The following is a 14,406-nucleotide window of genomic DNA, read 5'->3' as shown; positions in this document are numbered from 1 at the left end:
TAGTATTATATTGTATCACTGGATAAATATATCCACTGTTGACTTTGGAGAAAAAGCAAACCAAGAAGCAAACTCATCTACAGTTTTTAAATGTAATCTTATGAGGGCTTTCTGAAAGGAGAACTGAATTTAAGGACAGATAATATGCAAAAAACTTGAGTGCTGCGGCTAAAATCTTCATACTGAATTTACCATACTATTTAATTACCAGAAATAGTTCTTTATTGCAATGGCTCCCAAATTTTGTTGTCCATTTTAGAATCAACTGAGGAGCACTTAAAGATCCCAATCTCCAGCCATACCCAATAAATCACAATGTTTGGTTGTGGAAGCCAGGCATCAGATTTCCGGGTGATTTTCAGCAGGCAACAAAGTTTGGAATCCACAGCCTTACTAGATGCCAAATAATGAGTTTAGTGTTTCCACATGTGTGATCTTGTTTCTTGTTTTTTAATCCTAATAACAACCTGCAAGGAAGGTTTTATTGTCTTTTTTTTTTTTTTTTTTTTTTTTTTTTTTTTTTACAGATGAGATACTCAAGATAAAGTCAATGATTTAAAATCACACAGCTCTTTAGGATTAAAATCCAGGGCTGTTTGACTCTTAAGCCTGTGTTCTTACACAACACATGTGGGAGAGTCCAAAAATAAAGAAAATGAAGATAATTCTAGTTACCATGGAGACAAAATAAGGCATGAGTTAAAAAGTAACTTGGAAGATACTTGATAATAATATTGTAGAAGGCTTCTCAGAGCAGGTGAGGCTTTGAGCAGAGACCTAACTCATAAAAAGGAGCCAGCCATGGGAAGTTCTAAAGGGAAGAGTTCCAGGCAGAAGTAACATTGAGGTCAGAAGCCCTGAGGTAGGAATGAATTAGTTGAGAGAACCTGGAAACATTAACATCTTATTAGCAATGAGCTCACCTAGCACCCAGACCTTGGCTTCTAAATACCATTCTCCATTAAAAGGAATCAAAGTTCCTTGGAAATGGCTAATTTCAGTGCAAAGTATAAGATGAGCCTGAAACATCTTGTTTCAGAAAGCAGACCAAGTGATCAAAGAATCTTGGGGAGGACATGTCCAAAGAATGCAGAAGCCTGCTTGAAGGGGCTCCCACTGGCCAAATCAGAGAGAATTTCAACATCAAAATAAATAATAATGGATTATAACTCATTTGATAAGAAACCATTAGTTAATGCTAATATAAATAAATGAACAGACTGGGCATAGTGGCTCATGCATGTAATCCCAACGCTTTGGGAGGCTGAGGTGGGCAGATCACTTGAGCCCAGGAGTTCGAGACCAGCTTGGCCAACATGGGGAAACCCTGTCTCTACTAAAAATACAAAAATTAGCCAGGCGTGGTGGCAGGTGCCTTAATCTCAGCTACTCAAGAGGCTGAGGCACAAGAATCATTTGAACCTGGGAGGTGGAGGTTGCAGTGAGCTGAGATTGTGATACTGCACTCCAGCTGAGTGATGGAGTGACACTCTGTCTCAAGCAAAATGAATAAATAGACAAATAATTTGGAGGAGAATGTGATGTTGACAAAGTCTCTAAATACCTCACTACAAAAATACAAAGGAGGAAAAAAGTAACTACAGTGGAGAAGCCTGGGAGATACAACCTTAAACAAATCAAAGGTAAAGTCATCAGTGCCAGGACAAACTGAAATCATGTGCCTTCTGGTAGAAGGCAGTGAGAAGACCATAATACCACTTTCATAATATTCTTGCCAAAGATTCATAACCTGACTCAAATCATTAGGAAACATGAGACAAGAGGAATTGTTGGCAGCTATCTTTGTAGATAATCTGCTACAAAAATGCTAAGTTTAAGGAGCTTATGAGACATTGAAGTAGGAAACTGCATATAGGAGTTTGGTGTTCAGGAAGACTTTTGGACCAGTTATGTAAATGTGGGAGTTATTAGCATAAACTAGTATTTAAAACCTTGGAACTTGGTGAGTTTGCCTTGAAATGGAGGGTAGACAAAAAAGAGGAAGGCTCAGAAGTGAGCCTGAGATGCTTCTGCATCTAGAGGTGATACAGAGAAGACAACAGAGAAAACTGAAAAGGGCCCTGTGAAATAGGAAGAGAACTAAAGTGTATGATCTAGTGAAAGGCAAGAGAAAAGCATTTCAAGAAGGCAAGTATCTTGTTGAAAGGTCAAGTAAGAAGTGGTCTTTGGACCAAGTCTCACAGAGACCACCGATGGTTTGATAACAAGGACTCATGTTGCTCAAACTGAGTACCTCAGTCTCCGAGGCATTCAACGGTGAGTCCGTTTTAAAAGTCACTCAGAGTGTCAGTTTTACTCAGTAATAAGTAATTCTAAATATTTTTGTCTATTAAAAGAAAGCTTTATTAAACACAACCATGCAAAATTTCCATACATTTTCAAGATCTTGTATTAAAAAAAAATACATATGCCCATGGGACTTTGGGCCACAAGTATCAGCTCAGTTTCTGGAGGAACTGGAGACCCAGGTCACTCTTGGGCAATTAACTGTGTCTATATGGCCAAGCCCCAATAAAAACTCTGGACAACAAAGCTCCGGTGAGTTTCTCTGGATGGCAGTATTCCATGCATACCATCACGTGTCTCTGCCAGGAGAAGTGCATACTGTTCACAATTCCACTAGGAGAGGACAACTGGAAGCTTTGAATGTGGAACTCTGCACTATATGCCTCTTCCCTTGGCTGTTTGGTTCCCCCCCTGCTGTAATAAACTGTAACCATGAGTATAATGGCTTGCAGTGAGTTCTGTGAGTCCTTCTAGTAAATTACCAAACCTGAGGGTAGTCTGAAGTTTGCAAAACCTGAAATTGGTGTCAGGAGTGAGGATGGTTTTGGGGACTCCCAAACTTTGCACTTTGAGACCATCATTTTCCTCTGCCAACATAGGAACCTGGATGAGAAAACTTGAGAAACACTTATCTAGACCCACACCATCATAAATTATTATAATCAAAAAATATTTATTAACCACCTGCTCTGTGACAAGCACTGCGCTGCGTACTAGGAATCTAAAAATGAGCAAAGCACGGTCCAGCTTCTCCCCTCAAGGAGCTCATAGACATTGTACCACAGGAAAGAGGGAGTGAACAAGATAGTTATATAACTCTGCCCTGGAGCCTACTTCCAGGGAGGAATGGCAAGTTATGTGTACGTGTGAGTATCTAAACGGGCAGGCATCCTTAAGTGAAATCTAAATTTTTACACTGATAACTTCATTTGGGTATCATTCCTATTTAGTTCACCAGAAGGAGTCAAAGAGTTCTAGTTTCCCTGAATACTAGTCATATGGTTACACGATTTACCAAAAGAAGGAACAAAAATGCAGAGAAAAATTATATGAAAAGACAGGTTACGGTTCCAGTAAGTGGTTGTTTGAGGCCCCAGAAAGATACCATATGGAAAATTTAAGATCCACATGGTGGTCGGGTCTAGAATTTGGGTGGAAAGATTGGGGTTGAACACTCAGATTTGGGAATCATAGCATAGTTAATGCGGTGGAAAGGGATGGGCTGAGTTGCAACTTTGTAACGCCCTTTAAAATGTTAGAAGCATCACCGAAAGATAGTACAATATGTTGGGAAACACCAACATTTAAGGGCCATATGGAGCAAAGCAGGCGGAGAAGAGGCTGACAATGAGAAGCCAGAGAGTTTGGATGACCCAAGTGGTGGGCTATGATCCAAGAGTTTTATCAAAGCTGTTCAGAGCTCACTTGAATGAGGTCAAGCAGGAAAGGATTTAGTTCTTGGCTTGGGGAAGTCCACCACCCCTAGAGGTCTTCCATGACAACCTAAGGAATCACACTGAGAGTAATTTTTATTTGGAAGACGAGATGCAGTGGATCAGGAAAAAATCCTACCCTCTCTGGGCAAGGGCTAAAGTGGAGTGACAGCGAAAAGACAAAATTCTTAGCTTTTCTATGCCTTTAGTAAATGCTATCGAATGCGGGAAGTTTGGCTGGGATCCCTGGCTCATGAGCATACTTCGTCTCTTCTCAGAGCTCTTCAGAAATGCGCAAAAGCAGCCCCCGCCCCTGCTTGGCAACGTGCCGGGCCCGCCTCCAGCCTCAGCCCCTTCGCTAGGAAACAGGAGCGAGGCGCAGCCGCCAGGGGGCGCAGAGAGCAGGCTTATTTGTAAGACTTGGGGCGGGGCCACGCGCTGGGCGGGCCCTGGCTTGACTTCCGGTTTCCGGCTTCCGGCGGAGTGCTGGGTCGTCGCTGGCAGCCGTCATGGCAGCGGAGGAGAAGGACCCTCTGAGCTATTTCGCGGCATACGGGAGCAGCAGCTCAGACTCCTCGGACGAGGAGGATAACATCGAGCCGGAGGAGACGAGTCGCAGAACCCCGGATCTGGCGAAGTCGGCGGGCGGCTGTAGGAACAAGGCGGAGAAGCGGCTCCCGGGACCCGACGAGCTGTTTAGGAGCGTGACTCGCCCGGCCTTTCTCTACAATCCGCTCAACAAGCAGATAGACTGGGAGAGGCACGTCGTCAAGGCGCCTGAGGAGGTGAGGTCCCCGACCCCGTTTCCCGGTCTCGGCCCCGGCCTGCGCCCCCTTCCTCCTGAGCCCTCTGCTGGGGACCTGCTGTCCGTTCCCCCACACGCAGTCACCCCCGCGGGATGCCGCACCACCCCCTTCCACCTCAAGCCCTGGGAAACCTGGCCCCCTCCCCCAGCCTGGTGGGTGTCAGACCGGACCCGCAGCCCCGCCCCCTTGTGAGGAGACCCAAACCTCCGCGCTCGGTGCCCCGACCCCGCGCGGCGAGGACTAACGGTGGTGACTCCCCCGCCCCCCCCGCTGCAGCTTCTCCCTGAGACCCCTTCCCTTTGACGCCGAAGTGCCTGCGGTGCTGCCTCCAAGACAGTGTCTGCTGCAGCCTCCTGAAGGGGTCAGCCTTGGCGTAGTATCTCTGAGACTGGATTCTTCTTTGGTAACTAAAAGTTATTAGCTTTATTCATATAGGGAACCCTTTGGCTTTTCACTTAACAGTATTGTGATTTTGATGGAAAAATGTGTCTTTCAACCTTAAAGAAAAAAAAAAGCCTGAACGATAAGCGAACGGCAGGGAGTTGCATGTGCCCACGTCCATCATAGGAACCTCGGTTCGTCACAGTGCTTCTTAATGTGCTTGCTTAACAGCCTCCAAAGGAATTCAAAATATGGAAGTCAAATTATGTACCACCTCCTGAGACCTACACCACTGAGAAGAAGCCTCCTCCTCCAGAGCTTGACATGGCAATAAAATGGTCTAACATATATGAGGACAATGGTGATGATGCCCCACAGAATGCTAAGAAAGCTAGGCTTCTACCGGAAGGGGAGGAGACGTTGGAATCAGGTAAGGAAAGTCAGAATCCCGTGGTAATCTATTTTGATCCCCGTGATGGGCTTTAAAAAATGAGATATTTAATGAATGAAAATTAAATCTAGCAAATTAGCAAACTAATTTGATGGTCTTTGGATACTTCTTGCTCTGCTTTTGAGAAAGATCATATATATTTGGCTTTAACATGAAGTCTCTGATAGCTAATAGTTGCTGTGTTATTAATGAAAGATCATAATGTTCAGGCTTTAAAGTGAAATATCTGGTATCTCATCCAGTAGTCTGTGTTTTATGAGGCCTTATTATTAGAACACAAATCAATTCATGGATTCTTGTGACTGGCTGCAAAGTGCCGAAGGCTTAATTTTCTTTTTTTTTTTTTTTTTTTTTTTTTTTTTTTGCGTCAGCGTTTCGCTCTTGTTGCCCAGGCTGGAGTGCAGTGTCGCGATCTCGGCTCACTGCACTCTCCACCTCCCAAGTTCAAGTGATTCTTCTGCCTCAGCCTCCAAGCAGCTAGGATTACAGGCGCCTGCCACCATTCCTGGCTTTTTTTTTTTTTTTTTTTGGGTGGGGGGGTTAGAGATGGGGTTTTACCATGTTGGTCAGGCTGGTCTTGAATTCCTGACTTCATGTGATCCATCTGCCTCGGCCTCCTAAAGTGTTGGGATTACAGGCGTGAGCCACCGCGCCCGGCCGAAAGCTTCATTTTCTATTAAAGCAGTTGTGCTTCAGAGCTAAAATTATTATGACAAAATGAATTTAACTGAGCATTACTACATAGTAATAGGAAGATAATGACTTAGTTGTTTTACTTTAGTTCGTAACAGCATAATTTTATCTCTTACTTGGACTGTCACAGTAATCTTTGCCTACACACTCTTATCCAATCTGTTCCATCCTTCACACTGCAGCTAGTGTTGAGTTTCTAAAAGTCATATCTGATTATATAACTTGCCTGCTTAAAACCCTTCAATGGGATAGAGTCAAGGCCTTCTATTGATAGGCCCTTTCTCCCTGTCCACAGTCATTTTTAATGGCCCCTTTCTAGCACTTGAAGATCTTGAAATCCAGAACTGAATTTTATGGTTCCCTGCCTTTCAGTATATATTGCACCTTATTCTGGAGTGTTCTTTCTTATCTCTGGCTAGTAAACTCATTCATCTTTCAAAATCCAACTCAAAAGAAGAAATCTCAGGTATCACCTTTAATAATTATTTGCTCCTCTGTACCTTGTTTATGCTAATGCTGTTGATTGCCCTCATCACTTGTATGTGGTTTTTTAAAAGTCTGTCTGCTTTATGATGAGTTCCTCAAACAGCAGGATTTGAAGTGTTTATGTTTGTATCAAGTACATTGTAAGTATTCAGTAGATAATTGTTGAATCGAACTAATGTTTTGGACCATTATTTTTAAGAAAGAGTATGCCATTTTTGTTAAACAGATTTCTGATCTTCTAACAATACAGGGGCTACTTAGCCCCTTTTTACAGTCATGCAGGGAGTGATGTTTTAAGAGAAAGGAGAACTGACTAGCGGGAGTTCTTTCTTTAATTTTGATTCTACCTAACTTTTCCATTACTTTTGCTGACTTTCAATATGTATTAGAAGTCAACAATGAAGGAGCCTCTTCAGTAAGTGGCATCTTTTTGCAGACCTAAAATGATGTGAACATTTATAATACCTCACATTGTACAATCTTTTTCTTTTCTTTTTTTTTTTTTTTTTTTGAGAGGAGTCTCGCTTGGTCGCCCAGGCTGGAGTGCAGTGGCACTCCATCTTGGCTCACTGCAAGCTCCGCCTTCTGGGTTCACACCGTTCTCCCGCCTCAGCCTCCCAAGTTGCTAGGACTACAGGCGCCCACCACCACGCCCGGCTAATTTTTTTGTATTTTTAGTGGAGACGGGGTTTCACCATGTTAGCCAGGGTGGTCTCCATCTCCTGACCTCATGATCTGCCCGCCTTGGCCTATCAAAGTGCTGGGATTACAGATGTGAGCCACTGTGCCCAGCCAATCTTTTTCATAATTAGTAAAAATATATTTGCTTAAGTAATCTGTAATTATTACAACACCTTGTGAAATAAGAGATATGTGGAAATGATAGCTTACATCACTTGTCCAAGGTCACAAAACTAGAAAATGCCAAGTTCTAAAATACACACTTTCTCACAGTTTTCTTATTACTCCCAGCAACCTGATACAGAAGTGCTACATGACTCATTATTACTATTTTACAGATGATAGAACAATCTCAAATTAGAGAATTTTCCCAAATTCATTCACACAGCTAAAAAAGAGGCAGAGTAGTAGGCATTCAAATCCAGACCTTTAAATATAAATTATGCCTTATTAAACTGGTATTTGGTCTCCTGATGAATAGCTATTTCTCAACAGTGTTTGAGATACAGATATTCTTCTGTAGGGAGAATGGCAGTAAAGATACTAGGGTTGATACTCAAAACTAGATTTCCATAGGCTGGTGCTCTCACATTTTTGTCATTATGTGGAAAAAACCAGGATTATACACCAGGGCAAGCAAGCAAGAATTATCTTTCTTCCAGCTTAGCTTTTAAGTTAGAAGGAGTTCTAAATATATGATAAGTAACACTGCTATTTACATAGATAATTTCTGTCTTTTTGATCACATGATGATGTGATGGTCCTTTGTCAGAAAACAAATACAGGCAACATCAAATGACAAAAAGACCCACTTTTAGAAGTGATTTTTGCCTTTCAGATTCCTATATCATAAACCCACTGTAAAATCAATTTATGTCATAATTTTTTAGCCTGTTTTTTTTTCATTCATAAAATATGTATCAGAAACTCTACACTCTAATCCAAATTTTAGATTATCAAGTTACTTTTTTATTTTGCTTCCCCATTCTGCCCTTTGGCCTTTTATTGCTGGTTAACATCTGTCTTCCAGTTACGTTAGAGGAAGAGCTGGGAAAGGTTCAGAACTCATCACTGAGTCTTGCTGCTTATCAGCACTTCTGGTTTTAGTGGTTGTAAAACGTAAGTAAGCAAAGCTTAGTTATTAGTTGTAGCTTTGTTGATATGTATAATTAATTGTAAAAGCATAATTAATACAGTGATTTTTAGTTTACGTTTTTAGAATTTAGAAAGTTTGTTTATTGATGAGTTAAACTTACTTGAGTGATTTGAGTTCCATAATAAAAAAAACTGTTTCCTCACCAGTATATCTATACTATATGAGACGGAGTAAAAAAGCTCAGTAAAGTTGATAAATGAACATTGCTCAGATTTTTTCCCCCTACTCTAGTTTATAAAGCAATGCCTTGTCATGACACTAGATGGCATAGCACTTCTGCTCAAATCACTGATAGCCAGTTATTTTTCAACTTCAGTAGTTTGTGGTTTTGTTATTCAGTTAATTTATTTGTAATAAGTGGCAAATTAAAAGCAAAAATATCTCAGTATCTTCTAAATGTATGTTAATGCATAGTGAATATTGTAAACTTAATACTTTCCATTTCTATATTATCACTACTGAAAATCTCAAAGGACGAGCTTAGTGATAATTCACTCCAGTTAAAAAGCAAAAGGTGCTGGGTGCGGTGGCTCACGCCTGTAATCCAGCACTTTGGGAGGCCAGGGCGGGTGGATCACGAGGTCAGGAGATTGAGACCATCCTGGCTAACACGGTGAAACCCCGTCTCTACTACAAATACAAAAAATTAACTGGGCGTGATGGCAGGTACCTGTAGTCCCAGCTACTTGAGAGGCTGAGGCAGGAGAATGGCGTGAAGCTGGGAGGCGGAGCTTGCAGTGAGCCGAGATTGCGCCACTGCCCTCCAGCCTGGGCAACAGAGCGAGACTGCGTCTCAAAAAAAAAAAGTAAAAGGTTTGGCTTGTTTTAGTGGTATACTATGTTATTTGGTTTGTAGAGCCAGTGCTTTTGTGTGAACATGATAAACTACTGATTAAAACTTTGATTTGTAAATTCCTGGGGTGCATTGTTGATCTGAATTGTATTTTATTATTTTATTACACTGCCTATGTAAATCCATAGTGCTCTGTGAAGCATATGAATAACATCACCATGCTGTGCTTGAAGAAGAGTGAAGATGAATGGTACTGATTGTTATCTGTGTCAATAAATGAGATATTCTGATTATGGTACAGTTAGCAGAAGGGAATTAAAGGCTTAAGACTTTATATTTCCTTCAAGGAATGTGTGATTTGATGTCAGTAGTTCCCCACATTTTTTAAAAGAAGGCCCCTTTCAATATCAAAATATTTTATAAATCTCCACTTGAGGACCTGTTGAACTTTTTGAGTATCTGTTGATCAAGAAAATAAAGTCAAAAGCAATTAATTAGTAATGTGCTCAAAATAAATTTGTATTTTATAAATCATGACATCTTTTCCATGTTACTCTGTCTATTTGGAGTTCTTAATACCACACATTTGTTTAGGGAGATGGAATTAGCAACTAGTCTGTGCTACCCTGTATTTTTTTTTAACCATGTAGTTGGATATTTTAAAACATTGGATTAAAAAAAATTTTTTATTCTATTTTAATTTTTTAAATACTAGTTTTAAATATTCGTTTTAAAATACTAATAAGATTTTGGAAAGGTGTAAAGGACATTGTTTTAATGTAAGGCTCTTCTCTAACCTCCCTCCCCTCTCCAAATTCTCCATAATATGAAGTAGGAAGATACATATTTTTCTGTTGCTGTTAGAATGTTCTGGCTGTCCTAGGAATGGGAGGGGGAGGGGGGCGGAAATTAGAACTTAGTACGTGATAAAATTCCAAATAGAGATTTGGAGAAACCTGTTTGTGAGTGCTTTTTAACCTCAAAATAAGGATTTGGGGTGGGTGGAGAAGGTGATGGGGAAAAAAGTTGTTTTTGGAGGAGAGAAAGCAGATTGAAAGGAGAAGGACAGCTGATAGCCACTTAAATAATGTCATGGTTAGATTGATACCTATTTTTTGTAAAAAGAAAACAATATGTTCCATTATTACAAAGCATTGATTGTATTTGAATATACACAATGTAAATACTATTATGTAGTGGTATCCAAGGGAGAGAATACAGTCATGAGTTCTTAGTTTCTGTTTTTGGTTTGGCCAATAAAGCCCCTTCATCATCCTCCTTTTCTGCTTATCACTAGAGACAGAAACTAAAAACCATGGCTGCAGGCTGCTAAAAGCCTAAAACAAAACAGCACAACAACAACAACAACAACAAATAAGGCAGGTTGGACAAGCTTGCTGAGTATTTGGGAGCCTTTTTCAAAAGTCTGATTTGGGGGAAGTCAAGTCACTTATTTTAAGCTACCTTAATATAGTGCTAAAGAGTCACTTTGTGAATTTTGTATGGCTGCAATTGAAAAAAAAAATTGCTCACTTTCATTTGCATTTAAAAATCAGAGCTCTAAAAGTTAATTCTTGTTTTTTATTGGGAAACTCTGAGAGAAACATTAGTTGATGAGGGTAATAATTTTGGTATAAAGCCAGTGAAATTTTAATGCTTAACATGTTGGGTTTTTTAAAATTACTGATCGAAACTCTTCCTTTTCTATTTAAAGATGATGAAAAAGATGAGCATACTTCTAAAAAGCGCAAAGTAGAGCCAGGAGAACCAGCAAAGAAGAAAAAGTAGAAACAAATGACCAGAATTTCTGGACTGCTAAACTTGTTGAAATGTTTCTTTGGACAGATTAAGTTGATATTGTGGGTTATTATGCCACATCTCCATGAAAGTGCATACGTTAATGAACTAATAAGTATTGCCTCAAGAACTTTCCACTGTAGAATTCTTTTTTAATTTAAAACATGTATGTATTTAAAACTCAAATGGTGACTTGTGATTGTGAAATTGATAACACTTGGATGCATTCTTGCTCTCACAGAATTGGTGACATGCTTTTGAGAGTTTTGTCACATGTTGACATGCCAATGTTCTATAAACCTTTTATAAAGGAATATCTTTTTAAAGTAAATATATTGTAATGTACTGTGAACTTGTAGGGTGCTTTTCAACAGTCTTTGTACAGTGTAAATAGATCATGGAAATAAAATTACTTATTCAATATTACTATTACTGCATAACATTAACATTTGAATGTTTGTCTGTGACAAGTACCCTATTTGTTATGTGACATTTTAAGTTGTAATAAGTATTACCATTTAAAGAGTGCCTCCCGTGTTCCAGGTGCTTTGTGCATATGTTTTCTCTGATCCTTAAACCTAGCAAGGTATTATTAGTATTCTCATTTTTTAATAAAGAGTGCTTGAGTAGCTTGTCTAATGTTACACAGCTAGTGAGTGATTCATTTGGAATTTAACTTGGGACACTTGACCTCCAAAATCCTCACATTAAACCACCTGTCCATCAGTCAAAATGTAGTCATCTTTCAAGAATGACATCAGTTATCATCTCTTCCAGGTACCTTTCTGTTGTACCTGGAGATCTGTTAGTGGAGGTCTTTTCCTCTCCTGATTGTATGACTGTACTTGTCATCTGTGCTTTATGGTTATTCATTAATTTCTTTATTAAATTGTAAGTTTACAGGACATTCAGTTAAATTTGAATTTCAGATAAATAATGTTTTAGTGTGTTTAGTATTCAGGACATATACAAAAAATGGGTTTATCTGAAATTCAAATTTCACTGAACATCTTTTATTTGGTAACCCTACTTCTGCATGTTTTCTCTACCCAGCTTCTTCTATTTTAATGCTTTGCGTATAGTAATAATAAAATGAACAAGGAGTAGTTGGGAAGGTGTAATCTTTTGAGTTCCAAAATGCAGTTATCTGTAGCATTTTGAACAATAAAAAGGTTACACACTGCATCAATCTTTCCATGTATCTCAAGCCCTTAAGAGATAAGAATTACAGAACACTGCACATTCAGTGTATAAGAACAAGACAGCCAAGCACGGTGGCTTATGCTTGTAATCCCAGCACTTTGGGAGGGCAAGGTGGGAGGATAGCTTGAGGCCAAGAGTTTGAGACCAGCCTGGACAACATGACAAGACCCCATCTCTACAAAAAATGAAAATTTAGAAAAAGAAAAATACATAATCTGAGTATTTTTTTAAACTGTTTTTCCCCATTGTGCAAGACAAAATTTGAACAATTGTGCAAGATTTGTTTACTTAGGCATGTGTATCAAGTAGATTAAAATTTATAAAAGTCATTAAGAGTGATTGCAGCAGTCATGGTGCTTTGTGGAATGAAGAAGGTCCGTAACAGTATGATGGCTTCCAGTACATGTTGAGTTTAGAAAAACCAATTCTATAGCTGCCCATCCTCCAGGTTTGCAAATACATGAATCGCAAAATTGAAGTAATTGCTAAAGCAAGAGTATGTTTTTTTAAGATTGTAGTCTTCGTAATGAATTTGGAAATTTGTGGTATCATACACTAGGGAGTGGCATCAAGTGATAAAGCAAGACCCTAGTATGACATGACACCAAACCAAGTTATATTTGTGAAGTTGTAATTCCCAGGCTCTGGAGAAATCTAAAATTTGGATGCATGTGTTGGTGGAGAAATATCTCAGAAGTTAACTGAAAACATTGCAAGGTTCTTAAGTTAGCATGAAAGCAAACTTCTCTCTTTCCTGGAAGACGTGCAGAGTATGTTTTATGAGGGGGAAGACAGGACTTAGGAGGGAAGAGGCTAAATATTTTGGAGCAAGTCTGATGCAGCCATTTGTATCTCCTGGTTGGAAAATGGACTTTCATATCACTCTACGTTCATCATCACATTAGAGAATAGATTATTTTCCCCTTTAGAGATGTCCTGGGAGCGTGTTTGCACAAGCGTCCCTGTGGGTACTGAGGTAAAGTTTGGTTGAGCTAGTGGAAACCTAGTGGGGAAAAGTCTTAAAAATCCATATACATAAGAAAAATCATCCATCCAAGTATCTTTCATTTTAGAGAATCGAGTCAGTTGCTATTTCTGATTGTTTCCTCCTGTTTAAGGAAGTTAAGCCTGGGCAACATGTTGTGATCCTGATCTGGTTTGGCTGTGTCCCCACCCAAATCTCATCTTGAATTTTAATTCCCCCAATTCCCATGTGTCATGGGTGGTGACTGAATTATGGGAGTGGGTCTTTCCTGTGCTGTTCTCATGATAGTGAATGAGTCTTATGAGATCTGATGGTTTTAAAAACCATCAGTGCCGGGAGTGACCCTGCGCAAGCTCTCTTTGCCTGCTGCCCTTCACGTAAGATGTGTCTTGCACCTCCTTGCCTTCTGCCATGATTGTGAGACTTCCCCAGCCACATGGAACCGTAAGTCCAATTAAACCTGTTTCTTTTGCAAAGTGCCCAGTCTCTGGTATGTCTTTATCAGCAGCATGAAAATGGACTAATACAGTTAATTGTTACCAGTAGAGTGGGGTGCTGCTGAAAAGATACCCAAAAATGTGGAAGTGACTTTAGAATTGAGTAACAGGCAGAGGTTGGAACGTTTGGAGGGCTCAGAAGAAGACAGGAAAATGTGGGACAGTTTGGAACTCCCTAGAGAATTGTTGAATGGGTTTGACAAAAATGCTGATAATGATATGGACAATGAAATCCAGGCTGAGGTGGTCTCAGATGGAGATGAGGAACTTGTTGAGAACTAGAGCAAAGGTGACTCTTGTTATGTTTTAGCAAAGAGACTAGTGGCATTTTGCCCCTGCCCTAGAGATTTGTGGAACTTTGAACTTGAGAGAGATAATTTAGGGTATTTGGTGGAGGAAATTTTTAAGCAGCAAAGCATTGAAGAAGTAATTTGCATGCAGTTAAAGGCATTCAGTTTTATAAGGGAAGCAGAGCATGAAAGTTCAGAAAATTTGCAGCCTGACAATGTGATAGAAAAGAAAATCCCATTTTCTGAGAAGAAATTTAACCTGGCTGCAGAAATTTGCTTAAGTAATGAAAAGTCAAATGTTAATCCCCAAGACAATGGGGAAAATGTCTCCAGGACAGGTTAGAGGTCTTCACAGCAGCCCCTCCCATTACAGGCCCAGAGGTCTAGGAGGAAAAAGTGGTTTTGTGGGCTGGACCCAGGATTCCTGTGCTGTGTGCAGCCCAGGGA

The 14,406-nt window shown here is 39.9% G+C and overlaps 1 protein-coding gene across 1 annotated transcript; it reads left to right on the top strand.

Annotated features, from left to right (window-relative positions):
• The first annotated feature begins 4,181 nt into the window (after positions 1–4,181).
• On the top strand, positions 4,182–13,641 carry C1H1orf52 (chromosome 1 C1orf52 homolog). The gene is made up of 3 exons (XM_050771477.1): positions 4,182–4,525; positions 5,159–5,357; positions 10,902–13,641. Exons 1-3 carry the CDS (start codon positions 4,250–4,252, stop codon positions 10,973–10,975), a joined length of 549 nt encoding a protein of 182 aa, XP_050627434.1. The 5' UTR covers positions 4,182–4,249; the 3' UTR covers positions 10,976–13,641.
• The last annotated feature ends 765 nt before the right edge of the window (positions 13,642–14,406 follow it).

Source organism: Macaca thibetana, chromosome 1 (assembly GCF_024542745.1).
Source record: "Macaca thibetana thibetana isolate TM-01 chromosome 1, ASM2454274v1, whole genome shotgun sequence".
Lineage (NCBI taxonomy): Eukaryota > Metazoa > Chordata > Mammalia > Primates > Cercopithecidae > Macaca > Macaca thibetana.
Note: the sequence above shows the minus strand (reverse complement) of the source record. Positions and strands in the feature narration are given on the sequence as shown.

Bases quoted from the DNA above. Each gene is read 5' to 3' on its own strand.
- C1H1orf52 (XM_050771477.1), top strand. From the start codon at position 4,250: ATGGCAGCGGAGGAGAAGGACCCTCTGAGCTATTTCGCGGCATACGGG. The intron at 4,526-5,158 runs GTGAGGTCCCCG...CTTGCTTAACAG, and splicing joins TCGTCAAGGCGCCTGAGGAG to CCTCCAAAGGAATTCAAAAT. The intron at 5,358-10,901 runs GTAAGGAAAGTC...TTCTATTTAAAG, and splicing joins GGAGGAGACGTTGGAATCAG to ATGATGAAAAAGATGAGCAT.